This window comes from Calidris pugnax, unplaced genomic scaffold (genome assembly GCF_001431845.1).
Source record: "Calidris pugnax isolate Ruff unplaced genomic scaffold, ASM143184v1 scaffold24, whole genome shotgun sequence".
Classification (NCBI taxonomy): Eukaryota; Metazoa; Chordata; class Aves; order Charadriiformes; family Scolopacidae; genus Calidris; species Calidris pugnax.
The window spans coordinates 22,306,197-22,330,132 of record NW_015090922.1 but is presented as its reverse complement, the minus strand read 5'-3'; the positions used below and the strand labels follow the sequence as shown (position 1 = coordinate 22,330,132).

General features: G+C 37.5%; 1 protein-coding gene across 1 annotated transcript in view; it reads left to right on the top strand.

The window, feature by feature from the left end:
• Positions 1–23,936, top strand: part of WDR64 (WD repeat domain 64) — a 51,596-nt gene that overhangs the window by 11,101 nt on the left and 16,559 nt on the right. Inside the window, exons 6-13 of the mRNA XM_014950600.1 lie at positions 1,582–1,689; positions 3,317–3,531; positions 4,033–4,167; positions 6,037–6,116; positions 9,956–10,095; positions 18,432–18,558; positions 20,741–20,889; positions 22,800–22,923. Coding sequence (XP_014806086.1) covers positions 1,582–1,689; positions 3,317–3,531; positions 4,033–4,167; positions 6,037–6,116; positions 9,956–10,095; positions 18,432–18,558; positions 20,741–20,889; positions 22,800–22,923 — 1,078 coding nt within the window. The remainder of the gene's footprint in view (positions 1–1,581; positions 1,690–3,316; positions 3,532–4,032; positions 4,168–6,036; positions 6,117–9,955; positions 10,096–18,431; positions 18,559–20,740; positions 20,890–22,799; positions 22,924–23,936) is intronic.

Sequence of the window (23,936 nt, the reverse complement as noted above, 5' to 3'; positions counted from 1 at the left end):
TGTTGAAACCTTTTTTTCAAATACTTTTCTAGACTGCCAGTCAGTAATTACAAATACGTATCTTCTATAGAGAGGAGAATCTTACAAGAGAAATTCTGTCTTGGCTGAAGTCTTCAACCAACATTTTCCTCCTGTTGGAGTGTTTGTTGTTTCTCTACCTGTGTCTTTCTCCTTTCACTCAAAGTGCATTGCAGTTCAGACATTGTAAGGAAAATTTGAACACCAAATAGTTTTATTTGTATGTATATTAAACATAAGTTGATATATGTAACCTTTGTATAGATCTTGTAAACAAACATGCGTTCATACTTACTTTTCAGACCAGAATGGGTTTAATGCTTCTTAGGTTGTATTTTCTGTAAGTTTTTATCTCCCTTTTAGTGAAATAGTGTCTTATGATAATCATATCTCTAAGCCAGGGGATGCTACAATACAATGACTGGGATGCTTCACTGTAAAAGAAAAATCAAGCTCAATTTTATTGTTTAATTTTAAATGTTTACTTACACAGGGCTTTCCATTGATGAACTAGAGCATAGAGCTGTTCCTCCTTGGAGTAAAAACAGCCAGAGCAGAAGGCACGTGTTATTCCTACAGCTGTTTCCCTTTCACTGCTAATTCTTTAGGGGAATAACAGTTCTCAGTTCTATGAGAGAAGGATTTTCCCTGAGAACTTGCTGAAATGGGAATGAAATGGGGCATATTCCATTTCAATCCCACTCTCATTTAGCAAGGTCCACTATATTTCAGGGAAAAGATCAAACAGCTATTAATGTTTCAAAAAAACAAAACAAAACAAAAGCCTCGCCAGTATAGTAGTGAATTTGAGTCCCTAATCTTAGACTTTGCAAGAGAAACGATTTACTATTTTACATAAAGACCTGTATAACTGCAGGTATAATTGAAAGATGACTTAATATGGGCAGATCACAGAATCACAGGATCTTCTAGGTTGGAAGGAACCTTAAAGATCATCTTGTCCAACCATCAACCTAATTTTGACAAAAATAAACACCCACACAACAAACAAAAAGCAACACCATCACTAAACTGCAGTACAGATGTACTGTAAATCTTTGTAAATCTGTTGATCTACCTATGGGCACAATTAATATTACTTAATACAAGCTACTTCTTTTCAGAAACATTAATTTGAGTAGGGTTTGTGCTATTACAGCTGCAATTTTTACTGCCTTTAGCTTCCTTTTGTTTTGAACTAAACTGTATCCAAGAAAAGGTTTAATCTGCTTTATGGTGAATGTTGTAGCTTAAATTTCCTCTGCTCAGAGTGCTTTTTTCAGAGTATCATCACAGTTCAGCTAAAAATATAGATGTATTGTGTCCTCTCATGTGCAACATCTGTGCATCTGAGGTGAGTTACCGATATTAGAGGTTGAGCCTTGTAATTTCATGTATGAGCTATTCCTGGAGTTAGAACTCTCAGTTGTGTTAGCTGGGGCTGGATCTATCAGCCAGTAGTGCAGAGTATATGGAATTTATGTGGAGATGGTTTAAAACAGTTAAATAATGAAGAAGGTTATAAATTTATCCTTCTTTAGCTACCCTTTTTATTTTCATCAGGATACTGCTTGGATCACTGGATGTGAATTCCTACCTCAGCTGAAATGTGTTGTGGCTGTAACTGAAAGGACAATCATCGTCTGGGACTATAAATCAAAAGGGAGTCAGGTATTTTGCTGGGTCAGGCAAATATTAAAGAGGAAGCCTGAAAAAGATTAGCCTGTGTTTTCAATATGCATTCACATTCTCTTTGTCTAGTGAGATGAAGGCATTAACTTTTTTCTTTATAGGAACTAAGTGAAATAGTGGAATTTAAACTAAAGAAGAAATAGCCTTTCCACACCAAATGGGATTATTCGAGTATCATAGAACTTGGAGCAAAGAGGAAAATTTTGTACTATGTTGCAAACAAACCCCCAAATAATTTATTTTCTGTATATCTGTAGTGCAGATATGTGCATATGTATATCTAATGTGTGTGTATGTGTATATATATGTCTCAGAATCTATTAAGAATCCAGGGACAGATTTTCCAAGGAATTTAATATAGACTCCTTTGAGGTAACTTCCTGTTTTAAAGAAAATATTTCTTAATATCATGCATTTTGTTCAAGGCTTTCCAAGAACAGAAGCTTTGTTGTGTTGATAGTGTAGGTCCAAACTGTTAAAGTTTTCTTGAATGCCTTATTTGTATTATTACAAAATACAGTTTTTGCAAGGATTTCTGACCCATACCTCAGCTTTTTCCTCCCATTCCTGGGTTTGTTTTTTTTTTTTTTCAGCAATTCTGAGTTGGCTGAGAAGATGAGAGGAAGCAAAGGAAATATTTTTAGGATAATATCAAATACTAAGTTTGGGGTGTTTTTTTTCTATTCTCAATATTTAAAGACCATTCCCCAAGCTCAGACCTGTCAATGGAAGTCTCACTATCAATCCAATTGGACTCCTGGGAAAGAAGACTGAAAAACTTATTCACCAATCATTATTCTCTAGGTTTCCTTCAGTCATTACATCAATGAGAGTTTAAAACTGTCCTGGGGCTGAATAGGAGCAGTTCTCTTTCAAGACCACAGTTCTGTATCTGTGGTATGTCTCTTTAATGTTTCTGTGCAGTTAATTCCTACGACAGTTGCCAGTTTAGGTTGGCAAGGATGCTTTAATCAAATAACAGATGGAGCCAGGCAGTAGAACCAATAAACAGTATAATGCAGATGACCCAAAATCCCATTCCCAGGCCTTCCAGTCTAGCAAAATACTACAATGTCCTGCAGCTGTATTCATTCCCACAATCTTAATTCCTGAAAATTCAAACACCTGCCCATATAAGTACACTTGGTACTCCCAGGCTGTATAAATAATTAGGACTCTGATATAATTTCTTCCTGTGTGTCACTGCTGCGTTTTGTGGTTTGAATAATTCTTTGATTTAGCTATTTCCCATTTTCTTCTAGACTCTATCTTATTTTTGAACAGGAAACTGTATACATTCTTAGCAAATATACCACCCCACTTAGCACATTGAGATCCTTCCAAAAATTTGTAATTAATATTTCCTCACTGAAATGGAAAAGGCTACCTATGAAATAAAACCTCACTGAAATACTTAAAATTTGCTTTTAGCTTCACTGGATAATGATCTTCCATGGGTTTCTAATACCAGAAAACAGCTGTCACAGGGGAGGCTTGAAAAATCAAAGTAAAGAACTGAATGCTGATGTTAAGTAGATAAGCATAAGTTCAGTCAACTTAAGGGTTCGTGTGCAACATCTAATAAACTATCTGCTGTATTTCACAGAATAATTGCTTTATCATCAAACCAATGGAAAATGCTCTGCTCTGTGTTTGCACGGTGACTATGTCTGATCGCTTGGCTAAGGATAATATCCTAATGGGAGATGATAAGGGTTATGTTCACCTGCTTACTCTGACAAGTGATCACTTTGGATTGAAACAATGCAAAGGCAAAAAAGAATCACAAGTTCAGGTCTTGGACTCCAAAACTTTTAACTTGTAAGTTGCTTGTGATAAAATATTATCAGTCTAGCAGTTACGTTCTTTTAGGGTTTTCTCTGCAATAAATAGAGATTAGCTTTTGTGTATAAATTAACCCCACCTAACAAAGAAAATATTTTTTCAAACTGCAGTAAATATGATTTGCTTCTTGCTGTGTGAAGGAAGTGCCATCATTTTCAGTAGGAGATCTTACATCAGAGGGGCTGCAGAGTAAAATTCCAGGGAAGGATTCACCTTTGCTGTTGTCCAGTTTGACATAGGCAATATTTATTGTGCCCAATTAGATGGAAGCATAATTGCTACTACACAAGTGCATGATTCAACTCCAACTTTAGCTCTGCTTTCTCTTGAGCTGGAAGAGTGGTTCAGTATCTGTCCTGGATATTTAAATATTAGCATTAACTGTGTATAATCTCACTTACAAAATCCCTATCCACCCATGGGCATATTACAGTAGATGCTATTATATCCTAATAACATCTCAATTTCGGTCCCTAGTGTTAAACGCAAGCTACATGATGACTGGGCTGTGAAAGTCAAGTATTTTTCTGAACTAAATTGTTTTGGATCCTGCTCCTCAGACAGCATTCATTCATTTGTTTTGGATGACATAAAGCGACTAGGGGACAACTTGTAAGTATGACATCTTCTGAAAAAATAGATCTTTTGCTTTATAACTCTGCATGAGATCAGTGCCTTGCAAGATGCTATCCTGTTGTATTGAAGCTGTCTTTTCTATAAGCATTGTTAATAGAAGCAAAAATGCAACTACTTAAATACTTGAACATTTTTGTTTGTTAGCTTTTGATGTAGGAGGGCACTGTCCATATATGTTCATTACTCACAAACCTTAAATATAATTTACATTGGTAGTGTTGTCTGCTCCAACTTCTCAGCAGGCAAATTGTAGACATTAGTTAGAAAATTGGTTTGTTACAATTGTATCATGTATCTGTTAATTTAAAATTTGTATCAACACAAAAATATATTCACCTACATTCCAGTTTCATAAGTTTGAACTTCCCAGGTTTCAGCTACACAGGCTTAAACCAATAAAGCAATTTATTTTGAGTGCTGCGAAATGGATTTCCTGTGCAGCAGGAAAGAGGTTGTGGCCTCCTTATTTGTGCCATATCCTTATTCATATGGCCCATCAGTGCTGTAGCTGATTTCAAGACTTAATAGTCTGTGATGTTAGAAGAGTTTTAGCCCAATTAAAAAATAAACAATACAAACACAATTTGATGTAAAAAGGAACTATCAATAACATAGAGATATGATAGAAATTTTCATTCAAGTATCTCAAAGCATTTTAAGCATTAGACCAGCTTCATAAGTCCTTTGTGAGGTCCATCCAGAGATTAGTAGATTTTTAAGACTAGTAGCAACAATTATGATAGTTTGTTTTATCTCTTGTATAACCATAAGCATAGCCATAAATATTCATATTGCATGTCTGTTGCAGAGGGGAAAAGTGCAATGTGAAATAATTATAGTTTGTCAAGGTCACATACTATATCAGGAGAAAAGCTGAGAAATCTTATTAGATTTTGTTGGGAGTTTTGGAAAAATAGAATTAGAGGAGAAGGAAAACAAAGACTGCAGAGCCAAAAGTATAGTCAAAAGAGTATATGCTACCACCATACACTGATTGTAATACAGAACATTAACTGCAAATATCTTCATAGATCTTTTTCATTTAACACTGACTATAATTGTGTCTCCAATTGCAATAAATACATTTCTCTGAGCGGCTTCATGCAGCAGTTAAATGACATTATATTCAAACAACTAAAAAATTACACAGCTGTTAAAATGAAATTAATAGCCCTAAAAATAGCTATGGATCAAATCGCTTTGAAATGCCCATTCCGTAAGTAATTATGGTTGAAATATATGATTTATGGGTGCTAAAATATTAATTTCCCCAATTAACTTGTGTTGGCTTTTTGAATTCCCTTGCTTTTGCCCTGAATGCAACAGAATAATTCATTTTTTTCAGAAACTTGTAGTCTCTATATGTTATTGTACAACACAAAATAGATAAAATAGACACTACACATTATGCAATATATTATACGCAAGCGGCAGAGAAGTAACTGCACTTTATGCAAAATAGAGGCCACAATAGACCTCCTTGTCTGAAACAGGCAAAGGCAGTTGGTTTCATGCTTTTTCTCAGCAATAACAGGTTTAAGCATGCAGTAGTTTGTGAAGGGTTACTTTGACAGCAGCTACCGTTGTTGTATTCTGTTTGGAGTATGAATGATAAAGGATTCAGGTGATCAAATCAGATATTTATTACTTTAATGGAAAGTGTACCCTGTTCCCATTTTATTGATGCTAGTATCTAAGTCACTGCTATAAATCACTTTGCTTTTAACAAGAGACTGTATGCATTATGCCAACAGCTATTCTACATGCCACAGAAAAGTGGAATGACTGTAGACTGTATTTTCCTAATGTTTCTTACCTGATTAACTGCTTTATTAATGATTACAGACCTGTAAAGGAATTTTCTGTCCCCAGAGGGGTCAATGCCTTCACATACTGTGCAAAAGCAAACGTCATTGTCACCGGAGGTAAGTATTGGGATTTTTTCTAAGAGGTTGTTCTATTGTTAATTTTTTTTCCCAGTTAAATAAGATAAAATAAAGCTGGCATTTATAATAATGAATAAGAAACTGGTGAAAGGATGATAAAAGCTAGACTTCTTCAACCAATAAAATTGCCTGATAGTGGCCTACAATATGGAGCCATAGTAACTTAGAATAACTTTTCTGTGTAGCATTTTGTATTAATATTTTGTTGAATGGTAAAGTGATATGATTCTCCTCTTATTTTATATCCATTTCAATTCCACCTATGTCTTAATCATCACCTCAGGGAACAGCTACAGTTAAAATCAAATTATGCATTCATATAAAAGCTGGAGATGATCAGTTTTAAATGATATGATACATCAACTTCTAACCCTATTATTTCTTCAAATCAAGCTATTGTTCTCCTGTGAGCAATAAAGTACAAAAAAAACCCTATTAGTGATTTTAAAATCTAGTAGTAGCAGCTTAAGACTGATTAAAGGAAGTCCTCTGTGCTTGCTTGATATCCTTTGTGTATTCCTGGCACAAGTGAAGTAACTGGTAACATCTTATATCTTGTTTGTTTTTTACTGACGCTATACATTGGTATTGACATTTTTAGCAATTCCCAGGAATCCTTGTTATAGTAATCATATCCCAGGACTCCACTAATAGTAACTCTCACAAGCATAAACAGATTCTTTTCTATGATGCAGTCTAAATTTAAGAAGAACATATGAAGGCAGACAAGTCAGCACAAAAAAAGAAAGACATTGGTCAATAGGATAAACTGTATAAGCAAGGGAGAAATCTTGACAAAAGATCACATCTTCAAAGAATGTATTGGAATCTATAACATCTAGCTAGAATAGAGCTTTGGTCATAGAATCTGACTTTAAAAAAAAAAAAACTAAAAACATGCTTTCATAATTATTTGTCTTGGAATGGAGGACACCAAACTGAACCCATTATGATTCAAATAATTGATTTCACAGAATCTTAAAAATCTGCTGTCTGATATGTAGACAGATAATTCATCTTCTTCAAGCTTTTCTTGAATGTGCTTAGTACCTTCTGTGTAAGGGTTCTGAATCCCGGAGGCATATTTGGAGCACAGAGAGAATAAATATTCCAGCAAATGTTCCAGTGAAGCAGGGAAGCAGCGCACGTTAGGGCCAATGTGGCATTAGTCCAGAAAGAGGGGAGAGAACATGTCTGCTATAACTAAATCCGCCACTACCTCAACATCAGTAAAGAATAAAACTTAATCCCCTATTTCACATAGGAAGCAATCAGTATTTTTAATGTAGGGGAAGGTTTTTTTCCTAATGACATTTGTTCTTCCTGTTAATATCTTAAGAACATGTATTAGTGATTCTATTCTTAAAAGAAATTCTCTGTGCCACAATTAAGGGGCATTGTCCTCCCCTCCGTCTGCCATCACCTCAGCAATATAAAGAACAGAGCAGTTAGGAAGGCTAAGAAAGATCCTGTTCCTCAAAAGTGCAGCAAGTAGGTAGTTGAGCTGGTCAGGTATTATCATCAGCTTCTACCTAGTTCCCTGTCACTTTAAGACATGCCAGTTTCCATTTGTGGCTGCTAAAGGACATGTTATTGAAGCAGTGTCTGTTCCCTCGGATTATAACTGTTCTCATCAGTCTCACTGGAGGCTCCTGTCTACTGCATTTTGTGTCCTCCTATTGACCTCATGTAAGGTCTGTAAGCTGAATTTTACTCCCATGGTCTTGTTTCTCAGTAAAGTGTACTGGCCAGGTCTCAAGGGCTCTGCTAATTTACCGGACATGTCTATGACAACCTAACACACCACCTGGGGAAGTGAGCAGGGGCACAGCCTGTTCTGCAGTTTTCCCATCCAAAAGGGTTTCACACAGTTCTTGTGCAATTATAGCCTTTTAAAGCTACTTCCTGCCATGCTTACAGCATAAACAGCTAATCTAGAATTGTTTTGCCTGAAAGTGTCCCAGAAAAGAAACTGGTTCCCATTGAAGTTACTGCCAGTCACCTACTTATCATAGAATCATAGAACGCTTTGGTTTGGAAGGGGCCTTAAAGACCATCTAATTCCAACCCCCCTGGCATGGGCAGGGACACCTCCCACTAGAGCAGGTTGCTCAAAGCCCGATCCAGCCTGGTCTTGAACCCTCCCAGGGATGGGGCATCCACAACTTCTCTGGGAAACTTGTTCCAGGGTCTCACCACCCTCACAGTAGAGAATTTCTTTCTAGTATCTAATCTAAATCTCTCCTCTTTCAATTTAAAACCATTATCACTCATCCTATCACTACACTCCCTGACAAAGAGTCCCTCCCCATCTTTCCTATAGGCCCCCTTCAGGTCTACAGTGGTCTATAATGGAAGGCCATTATAAGGTCTCCCCAGAGCCTTCTCCTCTCCAGGCTGAACAACGCCAACTTTTTTATGCAGAAGTTACCCCTCCATTGTGCCAGTACAGCTGTTTGCATGGTTGTATTCTCAGTCACACTTGTGAAATGGTCTGGCATAAACCAAAACGACTTTCTGTTGGAGCTATTTTAAGAGCAGACCGTTTCTCCAATGAGCCTCTCTAGAGAGAGAATCAATTTAACTGAGAGGACAATTATGCTTAATGGAGGAAAAGGGAGATGGGGTGCTCCTAAATGAATCACATATTGCTATATTAAGAAGGAAAGAAATAGATCTCTGCAAAGAGAAATGGAGGGACTGAGCAATGGCAGCAGGTTGAACAAGCTTAAGGGAGGATCCCTGGAGAGTGGTCTGAAAGAGCTGAACTTTTAACTAACTCTTCTCTTTGTTAAACAAAGCTGAGCTTCACAGTCTTGAGGTTTGGCGTGTGTTCTTTTGGGGCATGTACTTCCTAGTCTGTTTTTTTGACTTTCTGCACTTCACTTTAACTGGGAGAAAACTAAAACTCAAACTGAAGTTTAGATAAAATGTGGCTGTTTCATTTATTTTGTGTCAAAATGTGAGTTCAGCTAATTGCATATAATTCATACAATTGCAATATTTTCCAGGAATCGAAAGTAAAAATATAAATTAATGTCATATTTAAACTGTGCTCATGCTCTCTTTAAACTCCTCTGAAAAATATGAAATATTTCAGAGCATTAGGTACAATTGTGTTTACATCAGTATGTAAACCCAGGAGTTTATGAATACATTTTTAACATCTTTGTGTTTTGAAATATTTATGGAAACTATTATGAAAATAGTACCAAAAGATTCATGTATAATGCAATCAAGGATTATTCCCTAAATTGTAGGTAAATGTAATGTTTGAACATACAAATAAACATGAAAGTTTCAATTAATTCAAGGTCCAAAATCACTTGTCAGCAGTTGTTTTTTCCTATCTGCCCTAAGCTTTCATGTCTGCTCCCCTTCCCGTTCTGCACATCCACCCTCTTCCATAGAGGTGGTCATCCCTTCGTTTCCTGGCTAAGTGGACACAAATATTGTTTTGATGTTTTTGTATATTATATCTTTGAAGGAAAAAAATCTGAGCACCAGTTCTATTTCTAGAAAAGCTCCCATGAGGCTACTGCATGTAGTCACATCCAGTGTCCCTGATATTCCTCTAGCAAAATGAAACGCTTTGAAAGGCAAGTCAGTTATATGTTTTTAATACAAGTTTGGGGGTAAGCAATGAAAACATAAGCTGGAATCCAGCCACTGAAATGAAATATTCACATAGTTATGTGGGAGTTGTCTACGTGATGAAAGCAGAGACTTACCAACACAAGCTCTCCGTTACAAAGTTTATTTGTAATACCAGTGACTGTTAGTCTTTCTGGCTATATATATGTGTATAATTTTTTTAGGTAATGACAAACTCCTTCGTTTGTGGAATCCCACTATTAATAGTAGACCTGCAGGGAAGCTATCGGGACACCAACATCGTATTGTGGAAATTGTGACAAATGAAAAAGATCAACATGTCATTAGCCTTTCCTCTGCAAAGGTAAAACACTTTGCTTAACTTCATGGATATCGATGTTATACATACAAGTAGGAATGTGTTTTTAAGTGCTTCTGATAGTATCTACCCAATCTCACTGTCTATTAGTTCATTTATAGTAAAAATAAGGTAGAGTTTTAGCTTAAAATTTCCAAATTATTTTATATTGAGAAGCAAGACTGGAATAGAACTATTTGACTTTTTATTTGTTTTTCTGAATGTGACAAAAGAATACTTACAAGAGTAGAATTAAACTTTCTGGTAATTTCCATATTACTTTGGCAACCACCAGAATTATAACATAACCTGTACCCGAATGCTTCATTCAGTAGCAATCTCCTGCAGAAACTTCCTACAGCTTCATTTACCCTTCTCTCTACCTGTCAGCCTACTAAATCCAGAGGTGGAGTTTTTCTTACACTGGTGACTCTGTACATCATATTCAACTACTGAGCTTTTTCTAAATAGAGTCTTTTACAAGGCTTACTGATCCAAGACATTGCCCACAAGCAGGAATACTAATAAAATCAATAATAAAATTTCATTAACCAAATATTGCAAGATTCTGCTGGAAATGGATGGGTTTCCTTTAAGTTATAGGTGGAATCATGGCATCGGTGGTTTATCTCATCCGTCAAAATGAGACTGTTCAGGAGAGAATAAACTTCTAAAAATATGTGCAAAAATAAATGAGAACCTACTGAAGGAGTAGTTATGAATGGCTATGGAGTGCTTTCAAGAGTAATCCTATGCAATATTTTCAATATTCAGCAGTATGCAATATTTTCATTAACATTTGCAATTTTGTCTACAGATAAGTCCCACAAGACAGAGAAGTCCCATGCATATGTGGTAGGGGAGGGAGGGAAGAAGGGAGGGAGGGAAGGAGGAAGGGAGAAAAAAGGTAGAGCAGAGCTCTGAAAGGGTTGGGGGTTATAACACAGGTTTAGGCAGCCCTTATAAATGCAGATCTCAAGTATAAAGAAGATTACCATCTTGGACATTCTACTTAAGAAAACCACCTTTCTAAGTAGATGAATAATGTCTATTTGCTGTAAACCCGTGCTCAATCCCACTAAAGGATTCTTGCAGCACTTTGGTTTTCTTTGTGGTAAACCTCAAGAGATCTGCAGAGAAAACATGCTCACTCGGGTGTCAAAAATCAGTACTGTATTTGGTGGCAGCCAAGTCCAGGACACGTTGTACTGAAACCTAGAACTCATGTGAATTGTTTTGAGCAGACTTCTCTATTTATACTGGGGCATTTTAGCCAGTGTGCAATACTGTTTTGTGGAAAATAATTAACAAACATTCTGTGATATTTAGTTTAACTGAAAACAGACTGCCCTGAGCCACTAATAACAAAACAAACTTATAAGAACAAATAAGAAGCCATTTTGGAGTTTGAACTCAAATAACATTTCCATTTAAGAAAATGAAGATTCCTTAAACTAGTCCAGCACATGAGCACTTTGCTCCAATATTATAAGGATTTCACAATAGAACAATTTACTAGTAAACTGCTGTAAGGTAGTTATTAAAAAAATGATATATATATATATATATATGTCAAATTCCCTTATCACAAAACTTAAACTTACTTTTTGGGGTTTATAACATAAGAATACTTACAAATTAGGTAGAGCCATAGCTTTGTGAATAATTTCTGTATGTCCTTTAGTTACATGAATTAGTAGTCAGGTGAGCAAGATTTGACCCTACAGGCTTCAATGCATAAAAGCAATCTCAGTTTTGTTTGATGATCAGTTGGACGAGAGTAAGGAATATATTCCCAGACTTTACGCCACTGTACAGTATCATTTGTAAAGAAACTCAAAACCTTTGTTTAAATCACTGTAGGGAATATTCTTCGGTCTTTTTCTATTTGAAAGAAATTTAATTTTTGGCAGCTAATACTGAAAGAGGAATGCACGCATTTACATATGGTAGGAGAGTAGTGCAATAAACAGGGTGATTTCTTGCATGTCTATTCTAGGGCATGGCAGAATTTCATTCCATTCATAATTTCTTCAAAATCTGATGCAGCCAATTTTATGCAATCACATAAACATTTCCTTGCTGAAATTTGCCCATAGTAAATTAATTCTGTTATATTTATGTTAGTTTTATTCTTACAGAACCCAAAGGCAACTTTTAGGCTTTCATGGAAGATATATGTTATTAAATTTTTTTTCTGAATTTTGAATATTTACTCAAACCTTAATGCTATCAGTCTCCAGTCCTCTCTCTACATCTGCTTAATAGCAAACAGGCTGTGCGATATCCCAGTGGGAATTCATAAATGTCTGTTGCCTGTCTGGAACTGAGCAGGTGATTGTATCAATGCCTGTGTAGGTTAGGGTGGATGTTTATCATCTAACCTATTTTGAAAGCACACAAACTGTTTTAAGGATATATTTATAATACAGTCATTTGTCTTCCCGAAAAACGAGAGCAGCTGAGCTGGAAGCACATTGTTTAATTTTCGTGGCTGTTACTGAAATGTACTGCATATCAACAATATTAAATTTAATCTAGATAATTTGAAAAAGAGGCATTTGGGAAATCTGCTCCAGTCATCCTTCACAGAAATTATGTGGTCACTTCTGTATCAGATACATCTTTTGTATGCTGCTTTGAAAGTCAAAGTTAATCCTTCCCTTGGACTGTGCTTTTATCCACTTTTGTTTACTTGCTCCTCCCAGATATTATGAACTTCATTCTCCTCTTATATTGTGTAATCCTTTAAGAACATTGAGTATTCTTATTTGGACTTTTCATGTAACTTACCCAATTTTCTGTTATTTCCCGTCCCGTTTTCTGTTATGCAAATTACTTTGTCTCTTGCATAGTCTGCAAACAAACCCTACAGAATTAACATACAGAAGAGAAGACTCAAGGGGGATCTCATCAGTGCATATAAATGTCAGAATGGACACTGTAAAGAAGACGGAGCCAGGCTTTTTTCAGTGGTGCCCAGTGACAGGACCAGAGGCAAATGAAAATGGAAATGCAGGAAACACTTTTTTTACTGTGAGGGACACCATCTAAGTGTCCACTGAAACTGTTCTCCAAAAGCGTTGAGGGTTATTTTGTCTTTGCTGTAGCAGTCAGGAAGGTCTATCATCAGCACACTGAGCACAAAGTACAGAGACAGACACACAGAGACTGTACACACTCTCGGTCATTGCATAGCAGCCAGTAAATACCCTGCAGGTTCATTACTATACAATTAGACTCACTATTGCATATAAACCAGTTTGATTTCTTTACAGCATTCCTCCCTGTTTGGGAAGAGGAAAGTAACCTTCTATATTACCAGGTTAATGGTACTATTTGAGGAAGTGATTTGAAAAGTTCGTAATTGTGAATTTCACCAAACTGCTGTCTCACTAAGGCAGTAGTTAAAGTACCATCTGCTGCATCACGTTGCATTAATGTGCTTAGAGCTAAATCCTCCTTGCCTTAGCCTCACAAGTAATCCCATTGACATCAATTTGTTCCTAAGTCTTCTAATAACTACAGAGAGTTGTAGTACTTTGCAGGATCACCTTCAGGGATCACAAGAAACACAACAGCACTCTCAGCAGATAACTTATTCTATTAAATAACACAGCAAGCAGAACTCCAGTTCAACCTCTGCTTCATGCTTGGTGATTTTTGTCTTTGAGGGCTCAGATGTTCTGTATGAAATAGTAATTTTTTTTTTACTTAGACCATGGAGCCTTCAATGCCTCTCTGAAACAGCTGAACAGTGTAGCAAATAGCGGCAGATAAACTGAACACTTCAACAGAAAATCAACTTCATTTGTGGCTTACTCTTCCCGTCTATGCCTACATTGAATGCTGTGGCTACTGCAACTTCTTTCTGCCCAAAGAGTGGTTGGACATTGGACTTTCTTGCATAAGTGGTTTTTTCATAGGTTGTTTTAAACACTTGCAGCATCACTATTCTGTAAAACTGAGGAAAGTTGTCTTTTTCAAAAAAAAAAAAATTTCCCGAACTTACAGAAAGTATCACCTCAGAGATATGAGAGTTTGGAAGCACTAAAAGGAAGCTACTGTGTTATTGTTTTCTCTGGAGAGTTGAGGTGTTTTCTTTAGAGCAGTGTTTTAAGGTCACTTTCTTGTTCTTAACTAGCAGTAATTTGAAGGTATCTTTTGGTGGGGAGGGGGGCGAAGGGGGAGTGTTCTCATAACAATCCAGCAGGAGATACAGTGTTCCCAAGCCTGAACTTTATTGTACTGAGAGCATGTAGAATATTTATTTACCAAATTTGTCTTGCCCTGTTGCTCATCTTTCTTCTGTCTTCCTCTGCTGTTCCCATTTTAGTTGGTAAGATGAATCTTTTGCTCTTTCTCTGTGTGTGTATATTAAGAAAAATAGGTAAAGGGTGTTGCAGTTTTTACGTGCTCATAAAACATAGACTTTAGAACAGATGGAATAGACGGTTCAGGCTTTTTTCTATGTTCTGAATTTTAGGGAAGGTGGTGCTTGAGGAAAAATATTTATGTATGTAAATGTACACATTAAAACTTGTTAAGGGATCTCAGAAGGCTTTGGCAAGAAGTGCAAGAACTCCCACTGAATTCTGGAGTGATTTCATTCCTAATTTTGCTTGGTGTCTGTGGAAGTTCCATCTGTAATGATGTGGTTTTGCCATTGGGTTGAAAAATGAAAGCCACAAGAAGAACAACCCAGAAGAGAGGGAAGTGATCCAGGCTGTGGTCCTGGAGAGGGCAGCCAAGGTGGGAAAGAGGGGCAGCGAGCGTTCCTGCAGCGTCCCTCTGAGCAGGTTACCAGCTGTGTGAAGGAGGCTGGCCACAGTGTGGGAACAGGGCAAGCACCCCTGCTCTGCCAGCTCCTACGGAAGGTCTAGCTGTGGGTAAAAGACAATTCTGCTAACACCCAAACTGAAGCGGGGTTTTCATTAATGTAGGCCAGTGTTGTTGATACAATGTTTCTGTAAGTAGAGCTCAGCTTTCCCTGGAAGGTGGGAACTGCAGGAAGAAGGAAAGAAGTTATTTCCAAAAGCACTTGAAGCTCCTTCTCTCCACACTCACCCTCCTTCATAATGTGTTTTGTTTGCTTGAATATAGTCTGTTTTCTGTGATTTCAGAAGACACAGTCTGGAAGCATTTTGCTATAAATATGTTTTCAGAGGGCTTTAGGGATTCCTGGCATTTGTCAGGCTGCTGTGCGAAGTTCTTCAATAAATAAGTGCAACGGCAATGTTACTATTAACCAAACATTCCTAGGGCAACTCCCACTAGTAACCTCCTAATTTCCAAATAAGCATGCCTTTTGTTGCCTCTCTTCATGCATGAATTCATGCACAGTCGTGTGTGCTGATGCAGATGAAGAGCAGTGGCATTATATCTCGCGGCCATGCTGGTGATGCCTTGTGTGGGAGTTACTCATGCGGAACCCTGCTTTATGTAATCTCCCCATCCCTGCCCACGGGCTCGGAAAGGAAGAAGGCCAAAAGGAAGGGAAGAGACTTATGAATGCTGTGATGTGTCCAGGTTTTTGCTGTCACTTTAAGTAACTGCATTGTCTTAGTGTGCGACCGGCATCAATAGCTGAACAAGCAGCAAGAAATAGTCCAAGAGGCTCTTATTTATATTCACTCATGCTGAAAAATCCTCTTTTCTTATTGCTTTGATAGATAAGCTGTCAAATTTATGATTCAGTTGTGACCAATTTAACTTGAATAGTCCATGAGATTATTAAATTGTCTGTCTTCAGTTTTGTTTTGTATAATTTTATTAACTGTGTAACAGTTCTGGGTGATGTTTATGGAAGGGTCACTATATCTCTGTTCTGTGACTTATTCTTTTCAGCTGACTAGAGTATCTCCATAGATACTTGCTTCTGATTAATCTTCAGTTCTTATAGCTGTTTTTACATGCTCTAGTTGTGACTGTGCCAGAATTGAACTTGGAGATCTACCTACAACATTGCCTTAACTTTATTGATCTTCAACACCAATTCTTCTTTCTATTTTTGCTGGTTAACTGTCAGCTGGATGAACAGTTTAATCATTTTTCCTATTCAATGGGATTTCCTTTTTCAAGCCTTCTCACTGTCTATTTCTTCCTAAAGCTCTTCTTGTATGCTTTAGAAATCGCATGTCTGAGTAAACTCCTGAAATGTAATCAGAAATCTATCAGAATAATAGTTCTTCTGATTCAGTACCGTCTGAAAGAAAATTTAACCTCAGTAAGAAGTTATTTAAAGCCTTTTCCCTTTGAGTTTTCCTGTAAACAAACCAAATATTCAGGAGAAATTTTCTTTCTACTTAAAAATTCTGAAACACTCATGTGTGAACTTCTCTCTGGTGCTAAAGGTGATCTGTGTTTACAGTGATCAGTATATCTGTTTTTTTCTTCCCTTCCTTTTCAGAATTTTGCTGGGTCCTCTGCAACTTCCTTTAAAATCAAGTTATTGATGGAAATTCTGATAATCTCAATCTGTGTATCTCCCTGATTAATTTCCATGCATTATTTTCTCCCCCCTTTTTTTTTTATTCTGCAAACAGTGAACAGTCTTCTATTTGGTTGGGGGTTTTAGCAATGGTGTTTTTTCCATGCTGAGATCCTCTTTGAAGTGAAAAAACAGAGATACTTCAACATTTTATAACATCCAGACTAACAAACATTCATTCTTAATTATATAGTGTGTTTCTTTGGAAGAAAGCATTGCTGGCAATTGCAATCAACTTTTCATAACATGAACTTATTCACAAGTGAAGTATTCCTCATTCTCAAAAGCATTTTTAAAGACAGAACGCGCTGTCCTCCTCAGAGTTCTTCCTGTCAGATATTTGGCTTGGTGTTAGGCAAGATGAGCTAAAAGCAGTTACTTTGAAAATCAAAAGTCTTTAATGATAATTTAATCCATCTTTCTCCTACCAGTCACCAGCATTTATAGGTTGATAGCACACTGACTGGGCTGAATTTGAGTTATGCACCAGACAGTAGTTTCTAGCACTTTTGATATAAGACTGGCTGTAAGTCAATTCCTGTGGCATAACTTCTTAATGGCCTTAGCAAGTAGATGTCATTAAAACTTTTATGAAATTATGTGAAAGTGCTGGACAGAGCTCTGTATTCTTTGTTTTGTCTAATCTCTTTTTTCTAAGGTGCCAGTCATTGTGCTATCTAAAACAGCAGTCAGAAAGAAAAAAAAAAAAGTAATATCCAAATGACCCTCCAGTCTTGCTGTCCCAATTCCACTTGCTTCTTTTTCTGTTACAATCCCCATCTGTTATGGATGGCTGCTTAGGCAGGTTTCAAGAGGCTTACTGGACTGGAGCTTCCACAAGGAAGCTAATGTACACCTGCTTTTACCTGTGGGTGAATTAAGTAAGTTTTTGGGAATATAATGCAAGAATCTGCACCCAAGCTGTTTGTTGCGGACATCTTGGGACTTGGACCTGCCTTTACTACAGTCACACTACAGGAGATCCTGGGATGAATCAAAGAAATGGCATTGGATTTCCCTAGGATATTTCTTAGGATTATTTTTTTTTCTTTCCTCATCAGATATCCTAAAATTATTGCTCTTTTAGAGAAGCAGCAGCCCAGCCCCAGTCAGGGGGCTTCCCAGCCAGGACTATGAAGTTAGAACTAACTGCAGACTAACTGCATCAAGATCACCTAAGAAAAGCCACTGAGATCTCAACTGAGTGACAAAGTTAAGAATAAGGAACAGCTGAGAGAGGAAGACCTCCAGGGACTGTAGCACAGCAAGCAGAATTATTTATGTAGTATTTCTGAGATGTAGCTCAGTTATCAAATTCAGTTGAATATTTTATGGGTTTGTGCTGAAGTGTTTTATGGGCTTACATTTTACAGAGCATTTAATCCAAAGATACAATGATTTTTGTAAACACCCACAACACTCCCAGTATCGATGGAAGCATTGTACCAACATGTGTCTTTGTGTTAAAATCCCAATTAAAAATGCAGCCCTGCCTTTTCCTAACACAGTTGAAAAAATACAAATAACTTGCACAAACGTCTATATAAAATTTACCACAGTTTTGGCAGGTGAATAAGAATTACAGGGAAGAGGTGGTGACAGAATAACTTTAGAGAGAATAGCAAGATTATCTTGCAGGTAGATACACCGTATGGTAGCGCCTTTTATTCTTAGCCAAATGGGGATGTAGATACCTTTGGCATTTGCCTTGCTTATTTGGGGATGTATGATGCTTAACAGTGTGATTTTCGTTGTAGGTTGTAATATTACTGTCATAGAAACAAAAAGTAGTTGAAAATCCAATGTGATACATCATACAGCACTGGATTTTTTCCTCTCTCTCTCCCTTTAGATTTTTAGAGTGTGGGATATCCGGACCCTTTCACTGCTGCAAGTCTTCCATGATAATCAAGGTTGTCCTGGAGAGATAGAGACCATTGCCATGGTATTTGACAACGATCGTGGCACGCTTATCACCGGTACGTTACTGCAGCTCATATGTGAGAGCATCCATCCCCCTTCTCCTAGAATGCAATTTCCTTTATCATTGCATACAACTGAAGTTGAGTACAGGAATAACATGGGATATACAGATTACTGGGAGGTAAGGGTATTTGCACATTAGGACCATTTTAAAGTGTGTCTTGTTATATTGGGTGCTAATTTCAAGATAGAAATATGCATGAAAAAATGCAGCATGGGAATTAACAGCAGGAACCAGAGGAAATGAGAAAGTCTTCTCTGAAGGCAAGGTGAGCCTTCCTTAGAAAAAAATAAACTACAGATATTGTTCTGTAGCCTTGTCATTTCTTGAAAGGTACTAAGTTGCTGATTTTACCCTAACTATTCCTCCAGCACCCTCCTCCCATTTGGAGATCAAAGCAGCGAAGTATAGACTCTGCAGAGCTCTTACAAGTGTATTCAAACTCTTTATTTAACTCAGTAGCTAGAAAGACCCACAATCTGTAGTGTCAACAGACGCACTGTACGATTATGAGGAATGAAACCTTATAGGAACTCATCACAAGGTTTTTGGGCTCTGTTTCCTGAGTCTGTAGCAGGGAGCCTGGAACCTTCAAGGGAAGGACCAGAGCTTCACCAATGTCACTAAGGATGCTAGACTTCTGTATCTAAGGCAGAGACTCTGGAAACCGGCAGCATTTGTCTGCACCAGAGGCACAGTTGCTGAGAAAAAACCAGCTTTGAACCTGTTCTGGGGCTACAGAGGCCTGAGACATACCAGGCAAATAAGGTCATTATCTTTGGAGACAGCTTTTTCTGTCCTTGGTCTAAGGAACAAGGCACAAAGCTTGAAAAGCTTGTCAAATCTGAGAAGATGAATGTGAAACATTTTGTTTTCAGTGACCTGGTAGTTTCTGCTGAATCTTTGTGCCAATAAACCTGTTTTAGGAGCCTAATTATATACTCTGAGCTAGAGTCCACACGTTGCTATATGTATTTAGGCATTTGGAAAGCACTGCAAAGCCTAAGAAACCTCAAGTTCTAGGTGTTATTTTAAAAATGCCCAGAATATTAATCAGCCTAGTTTTTTAAAGATTTCTAATCACAAAAGGATATAGATAAGATCTTCAGTTCAAATTTAAGTCAGTGAGACTTTCAAGGCTTAGTAATGTAGGGATTTTACATGGATAAATCTTTGACAAAAAGAGGTAACTTTACCCTTATAAACAATGATTGGAGCAGTGCCCAAATAGCTGTAAAAATCTGGTACTGGACTCTGTTAATGATTCAATTAAAAGCCTAAGTGAATATCTCCTTGTCCCTGAAGAGGGCAAGAGACTGAGGCTATATGTGGGCAAATGACTTCTCATTGCGATGTACCTGACTTTACAGAGGGTATTTTCAGTAATTAGTTCACTAACATCCATAAATGACAGATCACCTTCATGCTTCATTTGAATTTTGCCACAGCTTTCCTTCTGTGCCTTTTCCAAGCTGCTGGCCTCTAATACAAGTCACGTATTAGACAAATTCGTCCTTTGCTGCCCACTCACTGCTGACTGCTGCTCCTCTGCTGGTAGAACTGCAGTAATACCAGAACTGAAAAGGGAGGCTTGAGCCTGCGTTGTAAAAAATCCATCCTTTCTTTTGTCTTGTCTTCCCCATCTGCCTCTCTGTCATTGCAACCCTTCTGATTAGCACTGGAAGGTGTCTGGAAAACACCATTCAGACCTGCAGTGCCATATAAAGGAAGATACTGGAAAGAACATTGTCATTGCCTGCAGATGGAATTGCACTATCTCTAAGAAAGTGGATACCAGAATTTATTTTAGTGATATATCTGCCAGTTAGAGTTTTATTTATTTATTCCATTCCACACCAACTCACTCTGGGACTGGGGGGATTTATGGCTCCTAAGGATTTGGAGTGAGGGTATCAATCCCATCAAAGGTGTGCAGGTGGCTGTTTAAGGCAGATAAATACTTAGCCATTGTTTAACTGGTGCTTTGTGCAGAGAGCATGTGTGACTGTTTTCTGGTTTAGAGAACAGATATTCTCAAGAAACAGACAATATTCCTTATCCTCTTCAGAAGAACTCAAATGAACCCTATGGTTTACATAAAATCTTTTTGAATCCAGGGAAAGTAACTGATACTATACACAAAATCTGTACATTCTCACTCCTCTCACCCTGTGCAGGTTTGACTGTCATTAATATTTATTCCCTAACTCATATGATACAAGCCACAAGACAGATGCCACAGACACATGAGAAAAGAATCAATGTTCTGGTTTACAACAGGGTTTTTCACCAGATTCTCACTATCTGCTCTGAGTCAATACTAAAGGTGAGTGTAAGTTGTCACCATTTAAACTGGAAAAGTCACAGCTTTTTTTGTTACAAATAAGTTACTGGGCAGTAAGATAAGTTATTAGTGTTTATTATTCAAATTGTTGGTTTTGTGGCTATTTTTGTGCTCGAATTCTCCAGGGAAGTGGTAGTCATGATGAATAAACTAGTTCAGCAGCATTACTTTTGTCAGAAAACTACTTCTCTGACCTGCACTGACATCATCGCACTGCAAGTACTAGGCAGATTGAGCAAGGCTTTAGAGGTGCTGGATTTAGTTGTAATTTTATTTCCTTTGGCTGAACAGGTACACTTCACCTGTTCCTGCAGTGGATTCTTGCAAGTAGAGCAATAGTAGTGAAAGTCCATTGTCTAATTAGTAGCTACAATGGAAAGTTTTAACTTCCATGATGTCAAAGTGTACATTCAATCAGCAATTCGTGCAAGCACAATTACACATTATTCTTCAATTTGGAAGGCATATCTGATAAGCTTCTCTTTAAAGTTTAGGAAGTGCTTGAGTCGCAGTAAACTTAGTAGAATATAAACATATACTTTGGACATTCTATGGATTAGTATAAAACACGAAAAAAGTCGCTTTGTAAAAGCAGGTATAAAACATACCACTTTTCTTCACTAAAATTGAAAAGTTTCATTGACACATACGGTATGCCTCAGCTATAAGCTCTGACTTTTTAACCTCCTGTTTTGCTTCTTATTCTTTTGTCTGATCTGCTTCTATTTGGCTAGCAGTTCTGGAGCCAATTTCCTGACCTTCTGTAGATTCTTTCCTCATTCAAATAATCCCATAGAACATGTTATTTTGAGCCTTAAGGATTTCATACAGTGAGGGAGATGTGTTCATTATAATAGCCAGTTAACAAGAAAAATAAAGTGATGGAGATCACTTTTATCACTTTTTATCACAGTTCTATTTGTGTTGAAACATTCATGAAAAGATTCTATTTGCCTATTAACTTTACCATTTGCATTTGAACCACTAAAAGTTGTTGCCATGCAAGTGTCAGAAAACCCACAGCTTAATAAAACGAATCGTTACTGGTGTAATTAACAGTGTGACAATGATTGTGAGGGGTATCAAGGACCTGCAGGTTTGATTAACTCTTGGTGGGGTCAGATGACAAGATTTGTAAGGGGTGGTTGCATCTCTTACTCGGTCAGCTGGTGATGCATGTCATTCCTGCAGAGGAAGCCTCATTTGTGTAAAGGTTTGTTCATTTTATACACTCAGCAAAGATCTTAGTTCTCACTGTAAACCCTGCCTTCCTTAAACCGCCATGGCTATGCTACCATTACAATTACAAGATAGTTTTAGGCACTTGGAGCTGCAGAAAATGCAGACAGTGCATACGACATGAGTGGCTACTTCATAAATCCAGTTGAATCTGAGCTATTTCACTACTGCAACCAAACTTAATGATAATGCTGCTTCATTATAAGGCAGTTCAAATTCCCAAAAGGATAAGATAATGATCAGATATAGTTGTACCTACATTTCTGGACCAAATGTTTATGGAAAGTTTCATTGTGATAATCAGCATAGAAATTGTAGCTCTAACCATTCTTTCTATTTAGATTTCTTTGCTTTTGCCCTGCAAAAACTCGTTATGTTTAACAAGTCTCCCTGACTTAACAAGGGTCTTTCTCATAGCATACTAAATAGAGTCTCCCCTTGCTTGAATTGCTTCTCTGGGGAGAGATTTTCAGGGAAATTACACTGGTATTTCAGTAAAAGAACATGGTAGTGTGCTATTGTAACAGAGAACCTATTTCATGGGACATGAAAATTTCCTCTTGGAAATATTCGTCTCTCCAATTACACTAGAAACCATTGTGTGATGAGTTTTAGAGATTGTAGTACAAATAATTACCATCTTATTTTTTCAGGTCTGGGACCTAGAAACAGGATATCAAATATATCAGATTGAGGATGCGCATGGGCTGAATATTGAAGTGACCTGTGCAGCCATTGAAACAAATGGCTTTTGCCTTGCTACTGGGGCATGTGATGGTAAAGCAATTAAACAATTACCACATTTTTAATACATTTATTTAAAATGACATGTGACATGAGCAGAGAGGACTCTTTGCCTTGACTGTCTCAGTGACAGAGAAATTACTTTTGGCTTTCTTCCAAGATGAGAGGAATATGCCTAGAAAGGAATGCACAGCTGAAAAAGGCAACGGGGGGAGGATTGTCTTGGCAGTGTTTTATTTGACAGGTGATTCATAGAAAGGTTCTTGGCTGATTGAGCTCTGGTACTTTGCAAGCCTATTGCTCTCTGGAAACCTATCTGCAAAGTTCTTGGGCTGAAAAGATGATTCCTCATAGGACTTGGAACCTAGACACTGTAACTGAAGGGCTGCTAGATGGAGAAAGGCAGTTTTTCAATTTTATAGTATCCAAGCTCAATTTTATAGTGTCTGCAGGCACTGAGCACTAGAATATATACAGCTATGTGTTTCCTGATCTTTTTGGTTGTGTTATTTAGGGTGCATCAGTTCTAGGTACTGTGAAAAGACCTCTCCAACACACAAGCACAAGAGCTACACTGAATTCTGCAACAAACTTTGATAATTTTGTAATCTGTTAACATGGCTGAATAATTCTTCTTACATTCAGAAGTGAGTGTTCAGGAGCACACACCTGAATTATTAAAATATATGAAAGCTACCTAACATAATGAGGAGTTGGGCTTTTCCATGCAGCACACTGGCTAATGTTTCTTATTTATACTTGGGTGCAGAGACTCCACACTTCATGGATCTTAAGAGCACGACAGAAGGTGAACGCTTTCAAGTCTTACAAATGTGGAGTCATATGTAGTAACTGCTTCACTTAAGATAATTCTTTAGCTCCTTCTCCTCACTAACTCTGTGGAACAAATCCAGCAACCAGGTCCCTCTGCTTCCTGCTATAGCTCAGAACCCAAAGTCACCTGCCTGACTGCCCCACCACTCTGCTTGCTCTCTGATGGCATTAGTACAGAAACAGAAGTGAGATAGGGAGTGGACTTTTATCCT